Source organism: Monodon monoceros, unplaced genomic scaffold, assembly GCF_005190385.1.
Source record: "Monodon monoceros isolate NGI ecotype Baffin Bay Population unplaced genomic scaffold, NGI_Narwhal_1 Super_Scaffold_21, whole genome shotgun sequence".
NCBI classification, from domain to species: Eukaryota; Metazoa; Chordata; class Mammalia; order Artiodactyla; family Monodontidae; genus Monodon; species Monodon monoceros.
Genome location: NW_021703778.1, coordinates 145,164,212 through 145,188,127, shown reverse-complemented (window position 1 = coordinate 145,188,127; position 23,916 = coordinate 145,164,212). Strand labels below are relative to the sequence as shown.

The 23,916-nt window shown below is 43.6% G+C and overlaps 1 protein-coding gene across 4 annotated transcripts in view; it reads left to right on the top strand.

Annotated features, from left to right (window-relative positions):
* Positions 1-23,916, top strand: part of ZFYVE1 (zinc finger FYVE-type containing 1) — a 49,503-nt gene that overhangs the window by 12,070 nt on the left and 13,517 nt on the right. For 2 of the 4 annotated variants that reach the window (XM_029237642.1, XM_029237643.1), the window contains exons 3-4: positions 9,996-10,500; positions 15,863-16,077. In XM_029237642.1, coding sequence (XP_029093475.1) covers positions 9,996-10,500; positions 15,863-16,077 — 720 coding nt within the window. Of the gene's footprint in view, positions 1-9,995; positions 10,501-15,862; positions 16,078-20,945; positions 21,263-23,916 lie in introns of those variants that run through there. The other 2 variants (XM_029237645.1, XM_029237646.1) reach the window with 2 other exon arrangements.

The following is a 23,916-nucleotide window of genomic DNA, read 5'->3' as shown; positions in this document are numbered from 1 at the left end:
TAGACGTAAGGTGGGGCTTCCCTGGTGGTGCAGTGGTTAGGAGTCCGCCTGCCAATGCAGGGGACATGGGTTCCAGCCCTGGTCTGGGAAGATCCCACACGCCGCAGAGCAACTAAGCCCATGCACCACAACTACTGAGCCCACGTTCTAGAGCCCGTGAGCCACAACTACTGAGCCTGCGAGCCACGACTACTGAAGCCCATGCGCCTAGAGCCCGTGCTCCGCAACACGAGAAGCCATCGCAATGAGAAGCTCGCACACCACAACGGAGAGTAGCCCCCGCTCGCTGCAACTAGAGAAAGCCCGCACAGAGCAACGAAGACCCAACACAGCCAAAAATAAAATAAATAAATAAATTAAAAAAAAAAAAAGAAATAAGGTGAATGACCTCAGAGCAGTACAGAGAGGCCATTATGGAAATTCAGAGGAGGGTGATAATGCTGGAGTGGTTACTATTGTTACTTAAATAGTTATATGCTATACTGTTACTTCACCAGGGCTCCACTATCACATTCCATGTAGAACAGAAACCAGGCCCCTTTCAGTGTCCACCTCAGACATCAAAGATCTCCTTATAAAGCTGTGTCATCTATTAAGATCTTCAACATAAACTGTGAGAAAGGCACTTTAGGGAGTCTCTAGTGTACTAATAATTCTTGGAATCATGTGACTTCATTGTTATGAAGACTGAATGCTTTCTTATGCATAATATATGTATTATGCAATCTTATAACAGCTTTTTAAAAAAAATTTATTTTTGGTTGCATTGGGTCTTCATTGCTGCGTGTGGGCTTTCTCTAGTTGCGGCGAGCAGGGGCTACTCTTTGTTGTAGTGCATGGGTTTCTCATTGCGGTGGCTTCTCTTGTTGCGGAGCACGGGCTCTAGGCGCGTGGGCTTCAGTGTTGTGGCTCGCGGGCTCCAGAGCACAGGCTCAGTAGTTGTGGCGCACGGGCTTAGTTGCTCTGCGGCACGTGGGATCTTCCTGGAGCGGGGCTCAAACCCGTATCCCCTGCATTGGCAGGCGGTTTCTTAACCACTGAGCCACCAGGGAAGTCCTAACAGCTTTTTTTTTTTAATTGAAAATATACATCCTTTTGAGGGAGGGAGTGGCATGTGTTGAGTAAATTTCTTCCTTGTCCCATTATCCCTGATTGTTTAATGAGGCATTTATTGGAAACCTTCCCTCAGGAGGGTTTTTGCTTGGGATCGATAATGTAATGAAATTCTGCGGTGGTGGTGACGAGTGTGGCCTAGAGGCAGACTCGGGCAACTGCAGCAGTAATGTCAGTCAGCACTTCTCTCACATTTCCTGCATGCTTCCACTGTGCTGAGTGCTTGATGTGCATTAATAACTCACTTAATCCTCACAGTGACCCTGTAAAGTAGATTGCGTTGTTATCCTCATTTTACAGGAGAGAAAACAGAGGCCCAGAGAAGTTAAATAACTTCTTTATTCTAAAGTCAGTGAGTGGTCGAGGCAGATTGGACCCTTAATGGTAACACTACGCTGTTCCCTTCCCCAGAGGGAATATAGCATTTAGACATTCTGTGCTGTGTCCATTCATTCTTTTAACAAATAAGTGTAGATTTCCTGTTATGTGTCAGGCTCTGTGCTAGGGCTACAGCGGTGAACAACATGGCCCAGACCCTTGCCAGCCTGGAGTACATTGTAGTGGGAAGCTCGGAACCAGGAATAATGGGAAAATGTTATCAGAGATGGTGGGTGAGGAATGGAGGCTGTGAGCAAGGGTTGAGTAAATTGTCCATAGTGTGATCCAGGTAGAGGTGGATCTGAACCTAGCTCTTTCTTTCTTTTTTTCTTTTTACAATGTTGTGTTAGTTTCTGCTGTACAACAAAGTGAATCAGCTATATGTATACATACATCCCCATATCTCCTCCCTCTTGAGCCTCCCTTCCACCCTCCCTATCCCACCCCTCTAGGTGGTCACAAAGCACTGAGCTGATCTCCCTGTGCTGTGCAGCTGCTTCCCACTAGATATCTATTTTACATTTGGTAGTGTATATATGTCCATACCACTCTCTCAGTTCGTCCCAGTCTCCCCTTACCCCCTGTGTTCTCAAGTCTGTTCTCTACGTCTGCATCTTTATTCCTGCTGTGTCACTAGGTTCATCAGTACCATTTTTCTAGATTCCATATATATGTGTTAGCATATGGTATTTGTTTTTCTCTTTCTGACTTAGTTTACTCTGTATGACAGACTCTAGGTCCATCCATCTCATTACAAATAACTCAATTTCGTTATTTTTTATGACTGAGTAATATTCCATTGTATATATGTGCCACATCTTTATCCATTCATCTGTCGATGGACATTTAGTTTGCTTCCATATCCTGGCTATTGTAAATAGTGCTGCAGTGAACATTGTGGTACATGTATCTTTTTGAATAACGGTTTTCTGAGGGTATATGCCCAGTAGTGAGATTGCTGGGTCATATGGTAGTTCTATTTTTAGTTTTTTAAGGTACCTCCATACTGTTCTCCATAGTGGCTGTATCAATTTACATTCCCACCAACAATGCAGGAGGGTTCCCTTTTCTCCACACCCTCTCCAGCATTTATTGTTTCTAGAGTTTTTGATGATGGCCTAGCTCTTTCTTTTTAAAAAATTAAAAAAAATTTTCCATTGGAGTTTATTATAGGATATTGAATATAGTTCCCTGTGCTCAGCTCTCGTCTTCTGTCTAGCCTGGTGTTGTTACTGCTAGGTCCTAGAGCCTTTACCAGAGCTTGTGTCTGTTTTTATAGCTGGCCAGATATGGGTATGCTATGCCACGTAAAAGGGGGCCTCCATCTTCCATCTGGAAGCTCCTTGGAAGAGTCCCTTGAGGATGACGTGGATCTGGAGGATGACTTGGTATTTCCAGTCTGTCCTCAGAATTCAGCATGGCTTTGGAAAGCTTTTTATGGAGATATAAATGGAGAGCTGAACTGGGTGAGTTGGGTGAAGTCAAAGAAACTGACCATGGTGCTAAAAATGACCCTTTAAAAAAAATTTATTTTGTGGGTCATCTCTACACAGAAACATTTCTCTTTCCTGCTAGAGGAGGAGGGGAGCTGCAGGCAGTGCTGTGAGGCTATGTGTCAGAAGCAGCACTGGTAGTTAGAAGACATGGTAGGAGAATTCCTGACCTCTCAAGTAATGGAACTCTTTGGGGACACTGGAGTGGAAGAAAGTGATCTTTGCCCTTATCAAATGTGCTCCATGTGTTTGCAAGGCCCATCTTGTGACTTCAGCGGTCTTAAGAAAACATTTGATTGAGAAACAGTTGTTTTAACATGAAACTCTATTGACACATACATGGATAAACACAAAAATATACACTCCTTTGAGGATAGAATGAAAGGTAATTTTCTGAACTAGTTGGGTTGGGGGAAACAGGCTTACTAGAACTTTCTGGCAATAGGAGTTTGCTATTAGAATGGAACCTCCTTTGGTTTTGGACTTTAAAAATGGAGTGGCTACTGATCTGTATGACACTGTTTAAGTAAAATTCTGCCTGAAAATTAGGCCATGGACTTAAATCATTGGCTGGAGTTTGAGTTCCCTCACTTTCCGCTTCTCCTTTCCTTCCCACAGAAGAAGGAAAACGTTACCTAAATTCTATACTTGTGCTGGTCTAACATCATTAGGTCAGTGCCAGACACTAGATGAAGCTTGATACATGTCTGTTGATTTGCGGACTGAAAAAAAAACACACAGCCTAAAAGCTGAGAATTATGTTTTACTCCGTGACCTTACTGAGGACATAGCCTGGGCTACAGCCTCTTAGATGGCTCTGAGGAACTGTTTCATAGGGGTTAAGGGAGGAGCCAGGATATATGGGAGTTTTTGCTGGGAAAACCCCCCCAAAAACCTTGTCGTCCAACATCAAAAGATTACTGCTAATCACAAAGAACAGACACCTCAAGTTAATGATTTTAGTGCTTTTCTGTGTATGGGAACATGCAAGAGTCTGGGCTCACTGAAATTATTCCTTTGATATACATCTTCACTATCTAGGGTCAGTATCCTGTTTTTCTCCATCCTGAATCCCCCTCAGGGTGAACCATGGGGGGAGGGGGGGAGGGGTGGCTGCAGTGACTGATGGCTTGATGGGGGCAACATTCGTTGTTTACCAGGATGGCAGGCAGCATTCTTTGTTTACTGAAATGGCAGGCAACTTTTTTTTGTCTACAGATTAAATGAAGTAATCAAGTTTTAGTTTCCTTCTGGAATCGTGGTCCCAGTTCTGATAAGATCAAGAATCTGTTTTGGTTTCTTTGGGTTCTGTCTCTTCCTCTGAACTCAGGCAAAAACGGAATGAAAGGAGAATAACCCACAGACCATCACATAAAAGTAATTAGTGGGAACTTAACTTTGGGAATAATTTATTAATTTAGATTAATTTTAGAATCTCAGTGGAGAGAGATAAAATTGTCTTCGTTGGCTTGGGGGTGGGATTTATCATGAGCCTTAGGTTGTGGTGGGGAGCAGCCACGCTTCCCTTAGCCCTTTCCATTACTTTGGGGAAGGAGCTGATTTTTGCCCTCAGCTAAGGGAACACCATAAAAATTTAGAGGACTGTTTGATTGTCGTTGGTACAAATCAGATCCTTTTCACCCAGAGAGACCAGGACTGAAAGGACCTCAGTGCGGAGCTTCTTTGCTTTGGAGTGTTTGCCGGTGTCTTTGGAGTTTAACTTTTAGTCTCTGTGCTCTGTTGAACTTCCTTCCTTCCAAGGCTTTTTACTTCAGTTTCTATCCCATCTCTTGCTTTTCCTTTCCAAGGCCTCCTCAGGACAAAGCCCATGTGGTCATTCTTCTTGGAATAATTCTCTGATGGCTAAGATGGAATTTCTTTTTTTTTAAATTTATTTACTTTATTTATTTTTGGCTGTGTTGGGTCTTCGTTGCCGCGCACAGTCTTTTTTAGTTGAGGTGAGCGGGGGCTATTCTTCGTTGCGGTGTGCAGCCTTCTCATTGCGGTGGCTTCCCTTGTTGCGGGGCACAGGCTTCAGTAGTTGTGGCATGCAGGCTCAGTAGTTGTGGCACACAGGCTCTAGAGCTCAGGCTAAGTAGTTGTGGCATATGGGCTTAGTTGCTCCACGGCATGTGGGATCTTCCCCGACCAGGGGTTGAACCCGTGTTCCCTGCATTGGCAGGCAGATTCTTAACCACTGTACCACCAGGGAAGTCCCTAAGAAGGAATTTCTTGAGGGAGACTGTCATCATTCCCATTGCCTGCTTGGGGCAGAGGTTGACTTTGCACTGCTGTAAACTGCTTTGAACTCTGAATTGGAAGAGTGGAGATGATCGAGTACTGTTACCTTTCATTTTAGAAACTCTCCTTGGAACTCTACACAAAGTGAAAAGCTTTGTGGGTGAGACAGTGATAGAGAGAGGGGTGTACTGTTTGGTTTCTTCAAGATGGATATGATATTAGATAGTACCTTGACTAAGAGTCAGCTATAAAGTCAGTATTAATAATACTATGTTGCTTTGCTTACCGGGAGTGGAAAGGAGCTATCGGGAGCAAGCAGTGAGATCTTTCATTTTCAGATAGAACAGTTTAGATCTCACCACATTGGCTACTTTAGTCCCTGGATGAGCAACTTCAGAGCCACAAGCAGGCCCGAGCCACTGCTGGTGCTGCTGCCGTGCCCCTGGAGGCTTTCCCAGTGGCCTCGTCTTTACAGATAATGAGTGATATTCATCAAGTGCCTACTGCTGCCAGGCGTTGTGCTGTGCCCTTTGTGTGCTTTATCATTTAGTCCTTTCAGTAGTATCTGTTATTATCTCATTTCCCTGAGGCTTCAGTAGTTAAGTAGCTTTTCCAAGGCCACATAGTGGCAAAGATGGGAGTGGAATTGGGTGTTTCTGACTTGCCTGAGGTCCACGCAAGCTGGAGGAGGACTGAAGGCGGAGGTTGGGGAGGAGCGGCTTTGGGGTGTTGCTCCTGCTTTTGCTGTTATGTAAGGGCCGAGGACCATTTCCAACATGTCTCATTTCTCATTGCTGTGGCTTCTCTTGTTGCGGAGCATGGGCTCTAGGCACACGGGCTTCAGTAGTTGTGGCATGCGGGCTTCAGTAGTTGTGGCTTGTGGACTCTAGAGTGCAGGCTCAGTAGTTGTGGTGGACGGACTCAGTTGCTCTGCGGCATGTGTGATCTTCCTGGACCAGGGATCGAGCCCGTGTCCCCTGCATTGGCAGGCAGATTCTTAACCACTGCGCCACCAGGAACACCCTGGCAGGCGGATTCTTAACCACTTCTTAACAACTGCGCCACCAGGGAAGTCCTTCTTATCTTTTCTTGACCTTCTCCTCCCCTGATTGAAAACCAGTCTTGCTACCACCTAGGCTGTTCTCTCCTTCCTGGCTCAGGGGAAAATGCCCACAGGGTAAGGATGAATTGAATAGCGTAACAGGGAGCAAAATAATGTGAAATGCAGAAGGAAAAATGAAGCATGGTTTCAGTTTGCCAGGCATTTTCTCATTTATCTGTTGATTTGATTAGCAGCCAATACCCAGTCAGGGGAGGCAAAGATGGTTATATCCTCATTTTACATGTGAAAAAGTGCTATCAGTGCATGTTAAATGATCATCTAGGGCTCCTTGGTAGAAAAATCGGCCTGAGGTTTGAGCTCCACCTCCCAGAATACTTTGCACTGGACCCATCTGCACATGCCCAACACATGAACTTGTATGTTTAACATACCCCAGGACACCTGATTCCAAAGTAGTATCCCCAAATGCTGACTCGAATGAGCTATTTCTATATATTATGTATGTCATTTGGTGGTACTTAATCAATATGAATCTTGAGACACTTAATTCTGTACCTAACGGCTCCTACAGGCCCCTTTTCAGGTGCCCACTCTTGAGTATCCTGGATAGCAGTTGTTGTTTTTTGGGTAACAGATTCATGAAGGAGTAGATTTCCAGGGGAGAAAACTCCTGGGCTGAGTCTTCTTCCCCAGGACTGTTTCATGGCTCTTGCAGCCGGCCCTCTGACCTTTTCTGACTCCTTGCTGGTAGAGGTTTATGGAGATTTTGTTTTGTTTCTTTTGTGTCCAGCTTAGCAGCTTGGAACAAGGCTGACTGAGTGACACCAGTCCAGAATGGGCTGTTCTGTGTAACTTCTTGTTCCTCTCGGTTGCTTGGGAGATCAGTGAGCCCATTATCAAGTGCTGCTGTGTGTTAAGCCCTGTGGAAGATACAAGGTGGAGAAAAGTGGTTAAAGTACCTAGCAAGGTGCCTGGCATTCATTCATTCAGTAACTAGATATTGAACTCCTCTTATGTGCCAGGCTGTGTCCGAAGTACTAGGGATGTAAAGATAGACTCAGTTCTGCCCTCATGGATCTAGTGAAGGGCACTGTCACTGCAGTGGGCATTCAGTAGATGAAATTATTAATATTATCATTAACATTAAGGCTATTAACATAGCAGTAGTGATGTTATTAATAGAATAATGAGTGGTTTACCATCTTGATGAGTTATGAGAAATGAAGACATCATATTATCACACCCAGTGGTCTGTCTACATTTCTCTAACTTCTCTTTATCAAACCAGCAGACTCTTGAGAATCAGGGTCCTGTGTGAGTGACTTATTGTGGGTGGTGTAGGCAGGATGCAACCAGGCCTCCAAAGGCCACTCCAGCCTGGCCCCCAGGGGAGCTCTGGCACGTGAGTGGCCTCATAGCTTTCGTGATGTTTGCAGCCATAGGTCATTTCCAAGGGTCACCCTCAGGGGCTGTAAACTCCCAAGTGATTTTGACTAACTCTAGTAGCCTGATAACCGGCCTCTGAAGAAGAGTTGCAGGTGTGAGCCTTTGGAACAAAAATACACACAGAAAAGATTTGGGACCTGGGGAATCCAGCCGGAGAACTGACAGGGCCCCTCTGATTATGACTTGTACTGTATCTGACTGTGAAAAGACCTTCAGAAAGGGATGGCCAGCCCTTCACTTCTGCCTTCCAGATTTTATGCACGTTCCTCTTTGGCCAACTGTAACCCAGAATCGTAGGGGGAAAGGGATTCTAGGAGATGTAGTTCCCAGCTGAACCGTGTTAATGACAGAACAATGACAGTGACAGTGACAATGACAGCAGTGTTTTTTCTCTTGTGGCTGGAGGATGCTAGGTGTAAAAGTTCATCACTCCTTTAGCTGGAGTAGAACACTGCCTATTTGAATTAGGAGCTTTGACCCCGGGGTTCTGTATTATAAGAGTTAGAGACCGTGAGCATCTTTCTGGAGCTGCAGTCTGGGATCTCACTGGCACCAGGTCTCTTCCTTCCTGGCATGACTTTTTTTTTTTTTTAAAGATTTATTTATTTATTCATTCATTCACACATTCATGCTGCGCCGGGTCTTAGTTGCAGCACATGGGATCTTCATTGTGGCATGAGGACTTCTTAGTTGCAGCATGCATGCGGGATCTAGTTCCCCAACCAGGGATTGAACCTCGGCCTCCTGTATTGGGAGCGTGGAGTCTTACCCACTGGACCACCAGGGAAGTCCCCTGGCCTGACTTTTTACAAGGACTGCAGTGTTCTTTAAACTGTACAGAGGAATTATGGATGGATAAAATTTGACTAATAAGTTCTTCTTTTTTTTAAACAGTTTTATTTAGATGTAATTCACATACCATGTATTTGTCATCCTTTTAAAGTATACAATTCTACAGTTCAGTGTTTTTAGTATATTTATAAAGTTGTACAGCCCTTAGCACTATCTAATTCCAGAACATTTTCATCACCCCAAATAGAAACCCTGTACCATTAGCAGTCACTCCCTATTCCTGCTTCCCCTAGCCTCTGGCAACCACTAACATACTTTCTGTCTCTATGAATTGGCCTGTAGTGGACATTTCATATAAATGGAATTATAGAATATGTAACATTTTGTGTCCGGCTTCTTTCACTTAATATAATGTTTTTAAGGTTCATCCACGTTGTAGCATATATCAGTACTTCCTTTTTATGGTTGAATAATATTTCATTGTATGATATACCACATTTTCTTTATCCATTCATCAGTTGATGGACATGTGGCTTGTTTCCACCTTTGGCTATTATGGATAATAGTGCTATGAACATTCATGTTCAAGTTTTGTGTGGACATGTGTTTTTCGTTCTCTTGGTTTATACCTAGGAGTGGAACTACTGAGACATATGGTAAGTCTATGTTTCACTTTTTGAGAAGCTGCCATACTGTTTTCCAGAGTGGCTGTGCCATTTAACATTCTCACCAGCAGTGTATGAGCATTGAAATTTCTCCATATTCTCACCAAAACTTGCTATTATCTTTTTGATCATAGCCATCCTAGTGGGTGTGAAGGGATATCTCGTTGTGGTTTTGATTTGCATTTCCCTGATGACTACGGTGTTGAGCATCTTTTCATGTGCTTATTAACCATTTATATATCTTCTTTTGAGAAATGTCTATGCAGATTTTTTGCTTAATATTTAATTAGGTTATTTTTTTCTTGTTGAGTTATAGGAATTATTTCTGTATTCTGGACCACTAGTCCCTTATCAGATACGTGATTTGCAAATATTTTTCCCATTCTTTGGGTTGTCTTTTCACTTGATGGAATCCTTTGCAGAATAAAAGCTTTTAATTTTGATGAAGTTCATTTTATCTATTTTTTCTTTTGTTGTATTGTTTTTGGTGTCATATCTAAGAAGCCATTGCCTAATCCATGGTCATAAAATTTCTTCCTATGTCTTCTTCTAAGAGTTTATAGTTTTAGCTCTTTCATGACCACTAAGTTCTTATACTGACTGAGGCTTTAAAAGTTCCCGTTAGCTGTTTGCTAGGGGTAAGTGCTGGGTGAGAGGCTTTTATTCTGGGACTTCTTTTCCTTGCCACCTTGACAAGTCAATCAAGGGGCCCTGGGAAGCACTTGTTCTTCTTGCGGGTGTTTCTAGCTATTTTGCAGTTTCCATATTTCATTGTCTTTTTTGTTTTTTCCTTTTTTTGGGAAGGTAATGAATGAAGAGGACTTTATTAGGAAATTGGACTGCAAACCTGATCAGCATCTGAAAGTGGTTTCCATTTTTGGAAATACTGGGGATGGGAAGTCTCATACCCTCAACCACACTTTCTTTTATGGCCGGGAAGTCTTCAAAACCTCCCCTGCCCAGGAGTCCTGCACTGTGGGAGTGTGGGCAGCATATGACCCAGTCCACAAAGTAGCAGTGATAGACACAGAAGGGCTCTTGGGGGCTACAGTGAACCTAAGCCAGAGAACACGGCTGCTGCTTAAGGTCCTGGCCATCTCAGACCTCGTCATCTATCGAACTCACGCAGACCGGCTGCACAATGACCTCTTCAAGTTCCTTGGGGACGCCTCAGAAGCTTACCTGAAGCACTTCACCAAGGAGCTCAAGGCTACCACTGCCCGCTGTGGCCTGGATGTCCCCCTGTCCACCCTGGGCCCTGCTGTTATCATTTTCCACGAGACTGTGCATACTCAGCTGCTAGGCTCTGGTGAGTAGATGGGGTACCATGTCACACATTGACCTTCCTGGGTGCATCGGGCTGCAGTAGCAACTTGGTGGTGGTAGATTGCCCAGAAAAATTTCTGCTTGGGCAAGACATAAGGAAGTGTCTCAAGAGGGATGGAGTGATTAGCCACGTCAGAATCTGCTCATGATCGGGATGTGGATTGAGAATTGCCTGTTGGCTTTGGCGGGTTAGAGTCCTTGGGAATCTGGATAAGACTGTTTCCCAGGGATGGTGGGCATGAAAGCCTAATCAGAGTGGGATCAAGAGAACAGAAGGAGAAAACTTAAGGTTGTATATTCACCTCTTTCAAAGAGTTCTTTCTATAAAGGGAAGCAGACAAATGAAGTGATAGCTGGAGGCTGATTTGGGACTTCAAGGAGTTTTCCCTTTTTAAAAATTTAAGATGTGAGGTATTGCAGATACTTGTGTACTGATGGGAATGATTCACTAGAAAAGAAGAAGTGCAGATGTAAGAGAGAGAGCAGGAGTGATGTACAGGTGGAGGGTTGACTTTAGGGGCATGGACAGTTCATCCATAACAGCAGGAGAGAAGGTAGATTATATGGACATGGTTACTGCTAAGTAGGTAGATGTGGTGGATGTGTGTGTGGAAGTTGTCTCATTGTTTCTATTTTCTTAAAGAAATGGGAAGCAAGAGCATCACCTGAGTGGGAGGGTGAGGGAGCAGGTGCAGTGACAGTGATTGGATGCAGGTAGGGACGGTAGTGTGGGCCCCTAAAACAGTTACATTATTTACGTTCATTCAGTCAACAAAGTCTGTTAAGTGCACAATGTCATGTGCTGAGCACTGGGGCCCCAAGCTGAAAAACAAAAAACAGTTCCCACCCTCGAATAGCTGATAGTCTAGTTGGAGAGACCACACGTGTTCTGTTCTGTGGTGGATGTAGGTCCTGGAGCTGTGAGAGTGCAGAAGAGGGACCCTTTACACCTCCTTATGGGATCTAGGAAAGAGGAGGTGACATTTGAACTCTAGAGACTCGGCTAGATAGAGGAGGGGAGTAAGGATGCTCCAGAAAGAGCAAACCCCTAGTATTTTGAAGAGCTCGTTGTGTCCAGGGAACTGTAGGTAGTTGTAGTGAGTTCCTGGATTCCATTCTCACCCCCTTCAATGCGTCCTCCACAAAGCATGGGGAGTGATGCTTTTTAAAAGCTTAATTTATAATTTAGATCATGTCATACTCTTGCTTCCAACCTGCCAATAGCTTTCCACTAAATCAAAATAAAATCCAGGGCTTTCCTGGTGGCACACTGGTTAAGAAGCTGCCTGCCAGTGTAGGCGACACGGGTTTGAGCCCTGGTCCAGGAAGATCCCACATGCTGCGGAGCAACTAAGCCCGTGCGCCACAACTACTGAGCCTGTGCGCTAGAGCCCATGAGCCACAACTACTGAGCCCACGTGCCACAACTACTGGAGCCCGTGCTCCGCAACAAGAGAAGCCACCGCAGTGAGAAGCCTGCGCACCATAACGAAGAGTAGCCTCCACTCACCTCAACTAGAGAAAGCCTGCACACAGCAACGAAGACCCAGTGCAGACAAAAATAAATAAATAAAAATCCAGGACTTCCCTGGTGGCACAGTGGTTAAGAATCCGCCTGCCAATGCAGGGCACATGGGTTCAAGCCTTGGTCCGGGAAGATCCCACATGCTGCGGAGCAACTAAGCCTGTGCGCAGCTACTGAGCCTGAGCTCTAGAGCCCACGAACCACGACTGCTGAGCCCGCATGCCACAACTACTGAATCCCACGTGCCTAGAGCCTGTGCTCCACAACAAAAGAAGCCACTGCAATGAGAAGCCTGCGCACCGCAATGAAGAGTAGCCCCCGCTCGCTGCAACTAGAGAAAGCCCATGCGCAGCAATGAAGACCCAAAGCAGCAAAAAAAAAAAAAAAAAAAAAAAATCTAAACTCCTAATTATGGTGTCCTCACTCTACCTCCTGCCTCTGTTTCTGAACTCTTTCTCTAGTTACCCCCTTTCACTCTCTCCGCTAGCTATACCAGCCTTTTCTCTGTTCCCATCTTTGCATATGCTACTCTGTCTGCCTGGAACAGTCTTTCCCCAGTTAGCCGTCCTCTTTCAGATTCATCTCAGCTCTCACCCCATTGGAGCCTTTCCCAAGTGTCTCCTTAAAGTGGTCCTTCCTGCACCCTGGTGGTCACAGTCTTACTGCATCACCTTGTTCATGTGCATCAGGGCACCCGTCGCTGTCTGAAATCATCCTGTTTGTTTGCTTACTTGTTTTTGGCCTTTTCCCCTTGGAATGGCAACTCCGTGAAGGCAGGAACCTTGCCTGCCTTATTCACTGCTGCCTTTGAAGAGCCTGGATGAGTGCTTGACACACAGTAGGCTCTCATCAGATATTTGCTGAATGAAGGGGCTCAGTGTGTCTGAAGCATAGATGGTGTGGGAGGGAGTCGTGGACATACTCAGGGATCAGATCATGCGTGGATGGCCTTGATTTAGGTCACAAGTATGACAAGAGCCCCTGAAGGATTCTAAGCAGAGAGTTACGTGATCAGATCTGTATTTTCAAAAGATCCCCTGCGGCCTTTTGCAGGATGAACTAGAGAGGCATGCCTGGAGGCAGGGAGATGGCCAGAAGGTTATCACCGTACTAGGTGAGGAGTGATGGGGCCTGAGCCAGGGCAGGGGCAGTAGGCGGGAAGTGGACAGACTGGGACTGTATTAAGGAGTTAGAATCTGAAGGACCTGGGTCTAGTGGGAAGATGAGAAATCTAAATATTCCGGAATGGAAGAAGAGCCTCATTAGCATGTGACTCTGAGATAAGGAGAGGGGGTTGGAAATGCTGACTTTAGGGTGCCTCCTGTGATCAGCATTTCTGTGCCACTTTGGATCTTTACAACTTTGGTGAGGGGAAGGTCTAACTTCCAGTTCAGGATTTTGAAATAACTAGCCTTTCAAAAGTAACTTTTTTTGGGGCTGTGTGCCATGCACTATGCTAGATGTTTGTTTATTTATTTGTTTTTAAAAAAATAAATGCTGAGGGCTTCCCTGGTGGCGCAGTGGTTAAGAATCCACCTGCCAATGCAGGGAACATGGGTTCGAACCCTGGTCTGGGAAGATCCCACATGTCGCGGAGCAACTAAAGCCCATGTGCCACAACTGCTGAGCCTGCGCTCTAGAGCTCGTGCTCCCAACATGAGAAGCCACCACAGTGAGAAGCCTGCACACTGCAACGAAGAGTAGCCCTCGCTCACTGCAACTAGAAAAAGCCCACGCGCAGCAACGGAGACCCAACACAGCCAAACAAACAAACAAAAATGCTGAATAACAAAAATAACATTAAAAAATATTTTTTAGAATTTATTTTTTAAATTTATTTTTATTTTTTGGCTGCAATACGCGGCATTGTGGGATCTTAGTTCCCTGACCAGGGATCGAACCTGCACCCCCTGCAGTGGAAGTGTGGAGTCTTAACCACTCGACTGCCAGGGAAGTCCCAACACTTTCTAAAAATAAATGCTAACTTAAGATATCTTTGTTATTCAGCTCAGTCAACAGCAGCCATATTTTACAGATGAAGAAACTGAACTCAGCTTAGGTTATGTAACCAAGGAGGTTCCAGCTAGCAGGTTGCAAAATTGGGATTCAAAACAAAGTCTCTAACTCCTAAATCCAGAGTTGTTTCTGGAATACCATCACTGTTTCCTGAAACCTTGAGATGGAACCAAGACAGCCAGAGTTTATGCAGGGTAGGAGAGGTGCCAAAATTGTGGGCAAATTGATAATTACATATTTCTCTGTCTTGTAGACTTTTGGATTTTGTTAGATCCTGGTCTTTTTCTGGGATTCCTAGGTGGGAGTTAGTAGGCAAATGAATTATCTCTGTTTTACAAACAAGCAGACCAAGCTCCCATAATCATTTGGGAGCAATTACTTGTTCAGGGGCAAGCTGTGAGCTGATGTTGGGAGAAAATGAAGGTAGTCAGGCTTCTGGGTGCCTTTGGGAGAAGTCACTTGCTGATGGGCTGCTCCTTCCTTCAAGAGTGACTCACAGGAAGAGTTCAGGAGGAGATGGGGTTAGGGGTTGACTGCAGAATTTTGGCTACTTCTCTTTGATGACCGTACCTTTAAATATGAGCTAAAACCACATTTCCAGTGTTAATTGGAGTGATTTTGTTGTTAAAGGAAATTTAAAAGTCCTTCCAAGTTTTACCTCCAAAATATTTATTGCATCTGTTTATACTGCTACTCCCCAAATTTCTGGATAAATGTTGGTGAAACTATGGGGAGGCTGATACCCTCACGTTGGCAGTTTGTCCACAGCTTCACCAGCATAAGACCAGCACTTTCAAAGTAGCTATTTATTTTAAATGTTCGTTCGTAGGTGACTGGTGGAATACGTCCACAGAATAGAAGACTGTGTAGCTGTTAAAAAAGAATAAGGAATGTCTCAGAGTATAACATGACAAGGACACATATTTACAATATGTTATTAAGTGATGAAAGCAAGTTGCATAAATGTGTTGGTAATTGAGTAAGAAAAGGAAGTCTGAAAGTGTAAACATTGGTCTGTAGTTACCTTTGATGAGGAGGAGGAGGGAGCAGAGGATGTACATTTCTTTCCTTTTATGCTTTGACATGTTTGGATTTTTTCTTTTTAAATACATTTATTTATTATTTCTTTTGGCTGTGTTGGGTCTTCGTTGCTGCACGCGGGCTTTCTCTAGTTGCGGCGAGCGGGAGCTACTCTCGTTGTGGTGTGTGGGCTTCTCATTGCGGTGGCTTGTCCGTTGCGGAGCATGGGCTCTAGGCACGTGGGTTTCAGTAGTTGTGGCACACATGCTCAGTAGTTGTGGCTTACAGACTAGAGCTCAGGGTCAGTAGTTGTGGTGCACAGGCTTAGTTGCTCTGTGGCATGTGGGATCTTCCCAGACCAGGGATCAGACCCATGTCCCCTGCATTGGCAGGCAGATTCTTAACCACTGAGCCACCAGGGAAGTCCATGTTTGGATTTTTTACAGTGAGCACATTTTTTTTAAAAAGGCACTTCCTTGAAATGTAACATACATACCAAAAAGAGCACATTATATCAAAAGTGTATATATGATGCATTTTCACAAGCTGAGCATACATGTGAATTCAGTACTAGATCATGACACACCAGCACCCACGTCCCAGCTTGTGCTCCCTTCTAGGCAAAGGTAACCTGAATTCCAACAGCATAGATCAGTTCTGCCTGTTTATGTACTTTATATTTACGGAGTCAGACTATATATCCCTTTAATAATGAAAGACAGGTGACTTTTTTTTTTCTTTTAAAGAGAGGCCACTGTTCACGTACCTGTTTCTGCTTGTCCAGATCACCCCTCTGAGGTGCCCGAGAAGCTCATCCAGGACCGGTTCCGGAAGCTGGGCCGCTTCCCTGAAGCCTTCAGTTCTATTCATTACAAGGGAACGAGGACATACAATCCTCCCACAGACTTTTCTGGTCTTCGACGTGCTTTGGAGCAACAACTAGAGAATAACACCACCCGTTCTCCCCGACACCCGGGGGTCATCTTCAAAGCCCTGAAGGTCAGTTGGCTTCTGCCCCGAGTGCTTCTCATGGGGGTACCAGTGGGTGGTAAGAACACTCAATTCTCCAGCTTTTGTCGATGCCAGTGATTAGAAATCTGGGCTTGAAAGAGAGGATATATGAAAGGAAGGGCATGAGTAGAGTTTGCACCTGTTGAATGGCCTCATCTTGCCAGGAACACGAGTATGGAGGAATCTTGGGTGATAGGTAAAAGGTGACAGGTCCTCATCTTGGAGAAAAACGTTATTTTACCATTCTTTATAAGGAATTCATCAAATCAATTCCTGCCAGTTCTGCTTCCTTTTTTGCAGTTTGCTTTGTGTATACCTCTGTGTCACCGTGCCTGCAGACTGAGTACAGAGGAGCAGGGAGGGAGCAGGGCCTTTGGGGCAGTGCTGGGAGTGTGGGATTTGGAGAAGGGACAGCAAGTGTGGACATGAAGACTTGAGCTAGGGATTTGAGGGTGCCCTGATGGTTAGGGCATAGAGCCTGAGACTGGAAGGGATAGGAGGAGTGCTTTTGCATAAAGCTAGGTCAGCCCTGGTTTACCCAGCAACAGACTTTGGGCATATGCTGATTTGCTTAATCCCTTGAGTTTAAAAAGTTTGCAGTGGGACATAATGTAAACAATTTATGAATCTGGGTAAATTGTATATGGGAGTTCCTTGTACTATTCTTGCAACTTTTCTACGAGTTTGAAATTATATCAAAATGAAAAGTTAAAAAGAAAAAGGGGGGGTGGTGGATGAAAAGTTACCCCTCAAAAATGGTTTATGGTTTTTGCATAGTGCTTGGTAAAGGCTGGATGTTTGTATCCTCCCAAAATTCATATGTTGAAATCCTAATGCCCAATGTGATGGAGGGCTTTTGGGAGGTGACTGGGTCATCAAGATGGAGCCCTCATAAGTGACATTATAAAAGTGCTCTTATAAAAGAAGCCCCAGAGTGGGATAGGGAGGGAGACATGAGAGGGAGGGGATATGGGGATATATGTATACATATGGCTGAGTAACTCTGTTATACAGCAGAAACTAACACAACATTGTAAAGCAACTATACTCCAACAAAGATGTTAAAAAAAAATAAAAAGAAGAAGCCCCAGAGAGCTCCCTAGCCCCTTCCACTAAGAGAGGACACAGTGAGAAGGCACCATCTGTGAACCAGAAAGCAGGCCCTCACTGGAAGGCCACCATGCTGGCACCCTGATCTTGGACTTCCAGCCTGCAGAACTGTGGGGAATAAATTTCTGTTGTTAATAATCTACCCAGCCTGTGTTATTTTGTTATAGCAGCCTGAATGGACTATAAAAGCTTGGGCTTTGGAGTCAGACAGACTTGTGTTGGAATCCCATTTCTGCCATTTACCTGCTGCTTGGTCTTAGGAAATTAGTTTGTCTTTCGTGTGTTCATTCATTCAACAAATAAATGAGTGAATCTTTGTGCCAGGTAGAGTTTCAGGTGCTGGGAATACAGTGGAAAATAAGATAGACAACAATCCTTGCCCTTATTGTACTTCTTCAGACCTTTTTCCTCGTCTGTAAAAAAGGGGCAATAGTAGGATGTTCCTAATGAAGTTGAGGAGGGGATTCCTAATGAAGTTCCTAATGAAGTTGAGGAGGGGATTAAATGAGAACGCATACTTTAAGAAGCAAAGTACTTGGTATATAGTAAATGTTCCATAAGTGTTAACTAATGTGAATAATGTTAAGGGAAAAAAACTATGAAAAATGATTATATTTGAATAATTCATGAAATACATATTTCTAATTAGAATTTGAGGTTAAAGTATACTTAGATTTATTGGCTACTGTCCATTGTAATGGCTCAAAGGTAGTCAAGTGGAAGATTACACCCAAGTATTGCAAGCATTCTTAAAAGAGGCCGAATCCATGCTATGTTATACAAAGGGCTGTAAAATCTGGTAAGTATGAATATTGACGACTAGGCCAATGGCTGGATTCTAGAGTTCCTTAGATTTTCTCAAAGCTAACCCAGCTTAAAGTTTAAATAAGACCTTCAGGGACACTGAGTGCTCTAAGCAGTAGTTAGTGGTCAGGGATTCTACCCTCAGGTGTCTTGGATGTCCTACTCCAGGCCAGTTTGTTAGGTACTTAAAAAAAAAAAAAAAATTTATTTATTTATTTATGGCTACATTGGGTCTTCGTTGCTGCGCGCAGGCTTTCTCTAGTTGTGGCAAGCGGGGGCTACTCTTTGTTGCGGTACACAGGCTTCTCATTGCGGTGGCTTCTCTTGTGGAGCACGGGCTCTAGGCACGCGGGCTTCAGTAGTTGTGGCACGCATGCTCAGTAGTTGTGGCTCGTGGGCTCTAGAGCGCAGGCTCAGTAGTTATGGTGCGTGGGCTTAGTTGCTCTGTGGCATGTGGGATCTTCCTGGACCTGGGATCGAACCTGTGTCCCCTGCATTGGCAGGTGGATTCTTAACCACTGCGCCACTGGGAAGTCCCATTGTTAGGTACTTTTGAGAAAAAGAGTTATAGTGTATTCTTATGAAGTGATAAGATTCATGAAGCTTTCTGTGATTAAAATGAGCCTGGTCAGCTGGAGTTTTGAGGCTTCTTGGTAAGTGCTGTCCTCAGAGTTTACCTGGCTCCTATATTTTCTGTTCTCTGAGGCAGGGTCTGTGCTGTACTGAGGTGTGGGCCCACTGCTCTGTGCATGGGAAGGAGTTACCTGTTTAAGCATGTGTTTTGGGCTCTCCCCAGGGAGCTGTGGGGTCTTGGAACTTACTCAAATCCTTGAAAAAATTGTTTTTGTCTTTTTCTGGTTGTTGTTTTGTTTCAATTAGAAGTTGTTAATTCTCTGGTAATCACTCTAATAGAAAACTACCTTTAAGGTCTGCATTAGGCAAATTGACCCAGGAGAGTTTTATTGCTGTTAAAATACACTCTTCATAGTTTATAGCAGTGGATAATATAATGGTCGTTTATTTTTCTCCACTTATTTTTTGTTTTGTGTTGTATTTTTTTTTTTTTTTTTTTTTTTGCAGTACATGGGCCTCTCACTGTTGTGGCCTCTCCCGTTGCGGAGCACAGGCTCCGGATGCGCAGGCTCAGCGGCCATGGCTCACGGGCCCAGCCGCTCCGCGGCATGTGGGATCTTCCCAGACTGGGGCACGAACCCGTGTCCCCTGCATCGGCAGGCGGACTCTCAACCACTGCGCCACCAGGGAAGCCCTTGTGTTGTATTTTTTTAAAAAATAAGCAGCCTTGAATCCTTTTTGGAACAAAAGAGCAGGGATGGTCATAAGCAGATACATTATCAGTGCCAAAATAACTTGTTTGGCTTTCTGATTCTTCCATTTTCTTTCTTTCTCTCCTGGTATTTATGCTTTACCTTGTCCAGTTCCTCACTAACTCACTGAGCAAACACTTCAAGAAGCCTAGGAATATATTCCAATATGATTTTGTTTCCTATATGATTTTCTTTTTATTTTACATAAAGTATGCAGGAATATTGTTAGGAAAAAATGTATAAACCTTTTGGAAAAATGGAGAGACAAATCACATAAGATGCAGTCAAGACTGTGATGCACAAATAAAAAAATCTCAACTCTCTAGTAATCAAAGAAATTAAGACCACAACCATGCAAGGGCAAACACTGACAAGTTTGGCAATAAAATGTCAAAAAGGGTATGAAGCAATGTAAACTCTTATAAACTTCCAGTGGAAGTAAAATTAGTACAACCACTTTGAAATGCAATAGTATAGGTAAAGATATGCATAATATATATTCTAATCATATCATTTCTAGGAATTTGCCTTAAAGAAACTCTCCCACAGGAACACAGAGAACTATGTGAGGAAGTTAATAGCAGCATCCTTGTAATAGCAAAGAAAAACAGTGTGCAAAAAATAGATAAATAAAAATGGGGTATTATATGATTCTTTGCTACTTATTTTAAAAAGAGAATTGGGGTTGTGATGTATGTGTGTACACTTAATATACCTTTTTTTTCATGGAACATTGAAGCCTAGCATTTTTTCCATGCTATTAAATATTTCTATGAAAACATGTTTTTAAAATAGCTCCATGCTTTTTCATTTATATGAATGGATCATTTTTTACATTTAGTAATTCTGCCCTTATTTTAATAGTAGTTTCCCTTTTTCCTTATTATATTTTCCAAGTATTTAAAGGTATTGCCCACATTCTGCCTGTTTCCTTAGGATAAGTGACAACTCCCAATACTACTGCTGGCCAACCTTTCTGGAGTGTTTACTAATGCCATGTACTGTGCTCTGTACCGCACGTGTATTCATTCTTTTAATCCTCATACCAACTCTGAGGTGGAGAAATGGAGGCACAGAGAGGTTCATTGATTGGCCTGAGATGACTCCTCTAATAAGTGGTGGAGAGATTGAACCAGATAGTCTGACTCCCAAGTCTATATAACCCTGTGTTGTCTTCCTTCTCAGTAGTTACTCAACTTTTAAGAAGGTCAGAAGGTGTGGTCATCTTTAAAGGTTCCTGATGCATATTGCCAGTTGCCTTTAGAAAGGACATTCTTATAAGTTGTATTTGTGTGTTTGGTTAATTTAAAAAGTTATTTTTTAAATTAGAAAGCAATGTGTGTTTGTGATAAACGACTCAAATAGTACAGAAACATGTAAGATATGACTTAAGTCCCTTTCTCTCCTCTCCCCTCTCACTGTATGATAACTGTTGTTAATACTTTCTTGTTTATGCCTCTAGAAATTTTTGGTGCTACATAAGTGCATACAGAAGTATATGTATATAATGTATATGTATATTTTCTCCCTAAATATATTGGATCCTAGAGAAGTTAAATCTTTTTTCCTTCTCCATATTCTCTTTTCATGTTCGTTATTGAAAAGGAAATGTGATTAATGAGAAAGATTGAGGAGTTTGTAGAATGTGTGTGAGTGTGTGTGTGTGTGTGTGTGTGTGTGTGTATGTGAGTGAGCGTGAATGAGAGAGAGATCTACAGTCTCTTTCTGCTCTAGCTGCTTGCCCCTATGTTTCCCGATTCATCCTGCTGACCTGATCACTCTTCCTACCATTTAGCCATGTTGTGGTCCAGGCTCCAGTCCCTTTTTTCCAGCTGGGTTATTTCCCCCACTTCTTGACCACTCACTCCTTTGCTCTGTTTCCACAGTAGCAACAGCCCAGATACCTACCAGCAGGGCATATTCTCACTGATCAAGTAAGTCTATTTAAAGAAAAGAGATGCTTAGGTCCCTACTGAATAAGGGAATTGAATATTGAATTAACTATTGTTGCCTGTATTTACAGTTCTGAATAATGGAGAGAACAATTTTAAAGTTGAATTCGATAGGTTTTATGTAATACCTCCTTTAGCCTCCAATCTCTAAATCTAGAAACTCTGACTTCCTAATTCTGTCACATCAGGAAGCACCTATTAAGTATTTATAAAGTTATTATATTTTTTGGGGGGGTGGGTGGCATCATGGATTACATAAGAGTCTCCATTTCAAATCAAAATTCACTGCTAGCCTTTGGTGACTGGGGCTAAACTTACAGGTTCAGTAGTAAGAGCCCTACTGTTGCCAAGGCAACTAAAGTTCAAGATCATCTGCCCTCCAGGCAACCTTTTCCAGATTGGCCTCAAGTGCTTTCCCAAGCTTTCTCAGGAAAGGTCCTTCCCTGTCTCTTACGGCTTTGGGACCTCAGGAGGAGGAGAGCCCAAGAAACCCTGGAATGATGTGAGGTTTGGAATTTTTGAAGGACGAAGTATGTGGATTAGGTGGTCATGTCCACGCTGGAAAGGAACAATCAGGTTATAGAGGAAGGAAAACAGTGTCTCCTTACCCTTGTATCTAAAACACGTGAACATCAGATTTTCTTTTTAACAGTTACTGTTTTATTCACATACTCATGATTCAGTAAGTCCTCCTGATGCTTGTAAGTTCTCATTCATTACTGACTGCCAGCTCTTCAGTGACTTGTGAGGGAAATGAGATGCTTGTGTTACCCAGCATTTGAGAGGATGGGTGACCAGCATCTGAAGTGATGAGGCTGGTTGGTCTAGGAGTTCTTCTCTTTCTGATGTCACAAGAAGTTACTGTTGCCTTGGCCAACATAATGTCTAGGGCAGGTGATGATGGTGGTTCTGTGGGGATTTGTCCCATGGGAATCAGGCTGCAGATCGTTTTATGCTTAGCCTTGAGACACTTAGAAATGCCCCCATTTTTCTGAAGAACTTTCAGAGAAGTGAACCAGGCCACTTGAATTTGGAATAGAAAAAACCTTGTGCTTATCACTATTATCGGGCTGCAATTTTATATTTACTGGAGAGTGGCATGCCTTCTGAATTCAACCCAGCTGTTGGATTCATGCTAAATTTGGCATTATTTTTCCTAAGGAAAACTAGTACTTAGGTTACCCTTTCAGTTACCTGGGGCTAAAAATGCTATTCTTTGGTTTTCCTTATACCTCCTTAGTAACTTCTGCATTCCTTAGTTAGCTCTGCGTTTTTTCTTTCTTATTTTTTATTTATTTATTTTTTTGCGGTACGTGGGCCTCTAACTGTTGTGGCCTCTCCCGTTGCAGAGCACAGGCTCTGGACGCGCAGGCTTAGTGGCCTTGGCTCACGGGCGTAGGAGCCCTGCGGCATGTGGGATCTTCCCGGACCGGGGCACGAACCCGTGTCCCCTGCATCGGCAGGCGGACTCTCAACCACTGCGCCACCAGGGAAGCCCTTTCTTTCTTATTTTAACACTGCTTTAGGTACATAACCATCTTTTTGCAGCTAAATATTCACCAACAAATGCAAACAGCCATGAAGACCAATGAGCCATCATGGAAAAGAGAGAAGTTCTTATATCCCCTGTGTTACCTGAATTAGTGAGGGAGGGAATAAGAGAATTCTCAGCATAAAAAATAAAGATGATATTAATAATGGCAGCTAACGTTTTCTGAGCTCTCAGTCTATGCCAGGTGCTCTACATGAGTAACTTCATTTGATCTTTACAGTGTAATCCATGGAGACCCCTACTGAGGAAGGTACTACTAGCACCCCCATTTTATAGATAAGGAAATAAAGGCACAGAGAGTGCAGACCTGCCACCTGCAAGCTGAAATAACTTTGGTGGGGGTCTCATGTTTTATTTATGCAAATTTTCCATTTAGTTTCATACTATATCCATGTTTGTTTTTTATCTGAAAATAACTTCCTCCCCGTATCTTTCAGTAAATTGATGCATTGGGAAGATAATGCTCTATTTTTCCACCAGCTAGCCCCAGAGAGTTATGCACACAGCTGTTTGAGAAATACAGCCCTAAGAGTTATCAGTGATTTGGCCAATCAACGAGTAGTTAGCCATAAATTAGAGAGGGCCTGTGGGCCTGGGATGAAGCCTGGCGCAGAGGCAGGGCCAAGGTGAGGAGGAGAGGGCAGGGGTTGGTGTGCACATGGGGGTTGGTGTGCACATGGGGGGTTGGTGCTGGGGCACTTCATTCCAGAGGTCCTAGTTGAGTACTTGTTAGGACATTTGCTCGGAGTGAGAGGAGGATACAAAGGTAGGAAATGTCTTTCACGGTGTTAGTGATCTAGTCTGGGAGGTAAAATATGTATAACAGGCTCATAGCTTTTGCCTCATCACCTCATCACTTAGTACCTGGTTCAGATGTTGAGGACGGTAGGTGCTCAGGGAAGGCAAAGCGTGGTCTTTCTAGAGTGGTTGGGAAGGCTTCATGGAAAAGGTCCCCGAAAGATGGGTCACATTCTGAAGTAAGAGGAGGACCGTGTAGGCTAGTAAGTGATTCTACTTGCCTTGCTTCTTGTTTATTCTCTTTAATATTGATAGGTATATGCCTTTATAGTCTCTCTCAAAATCT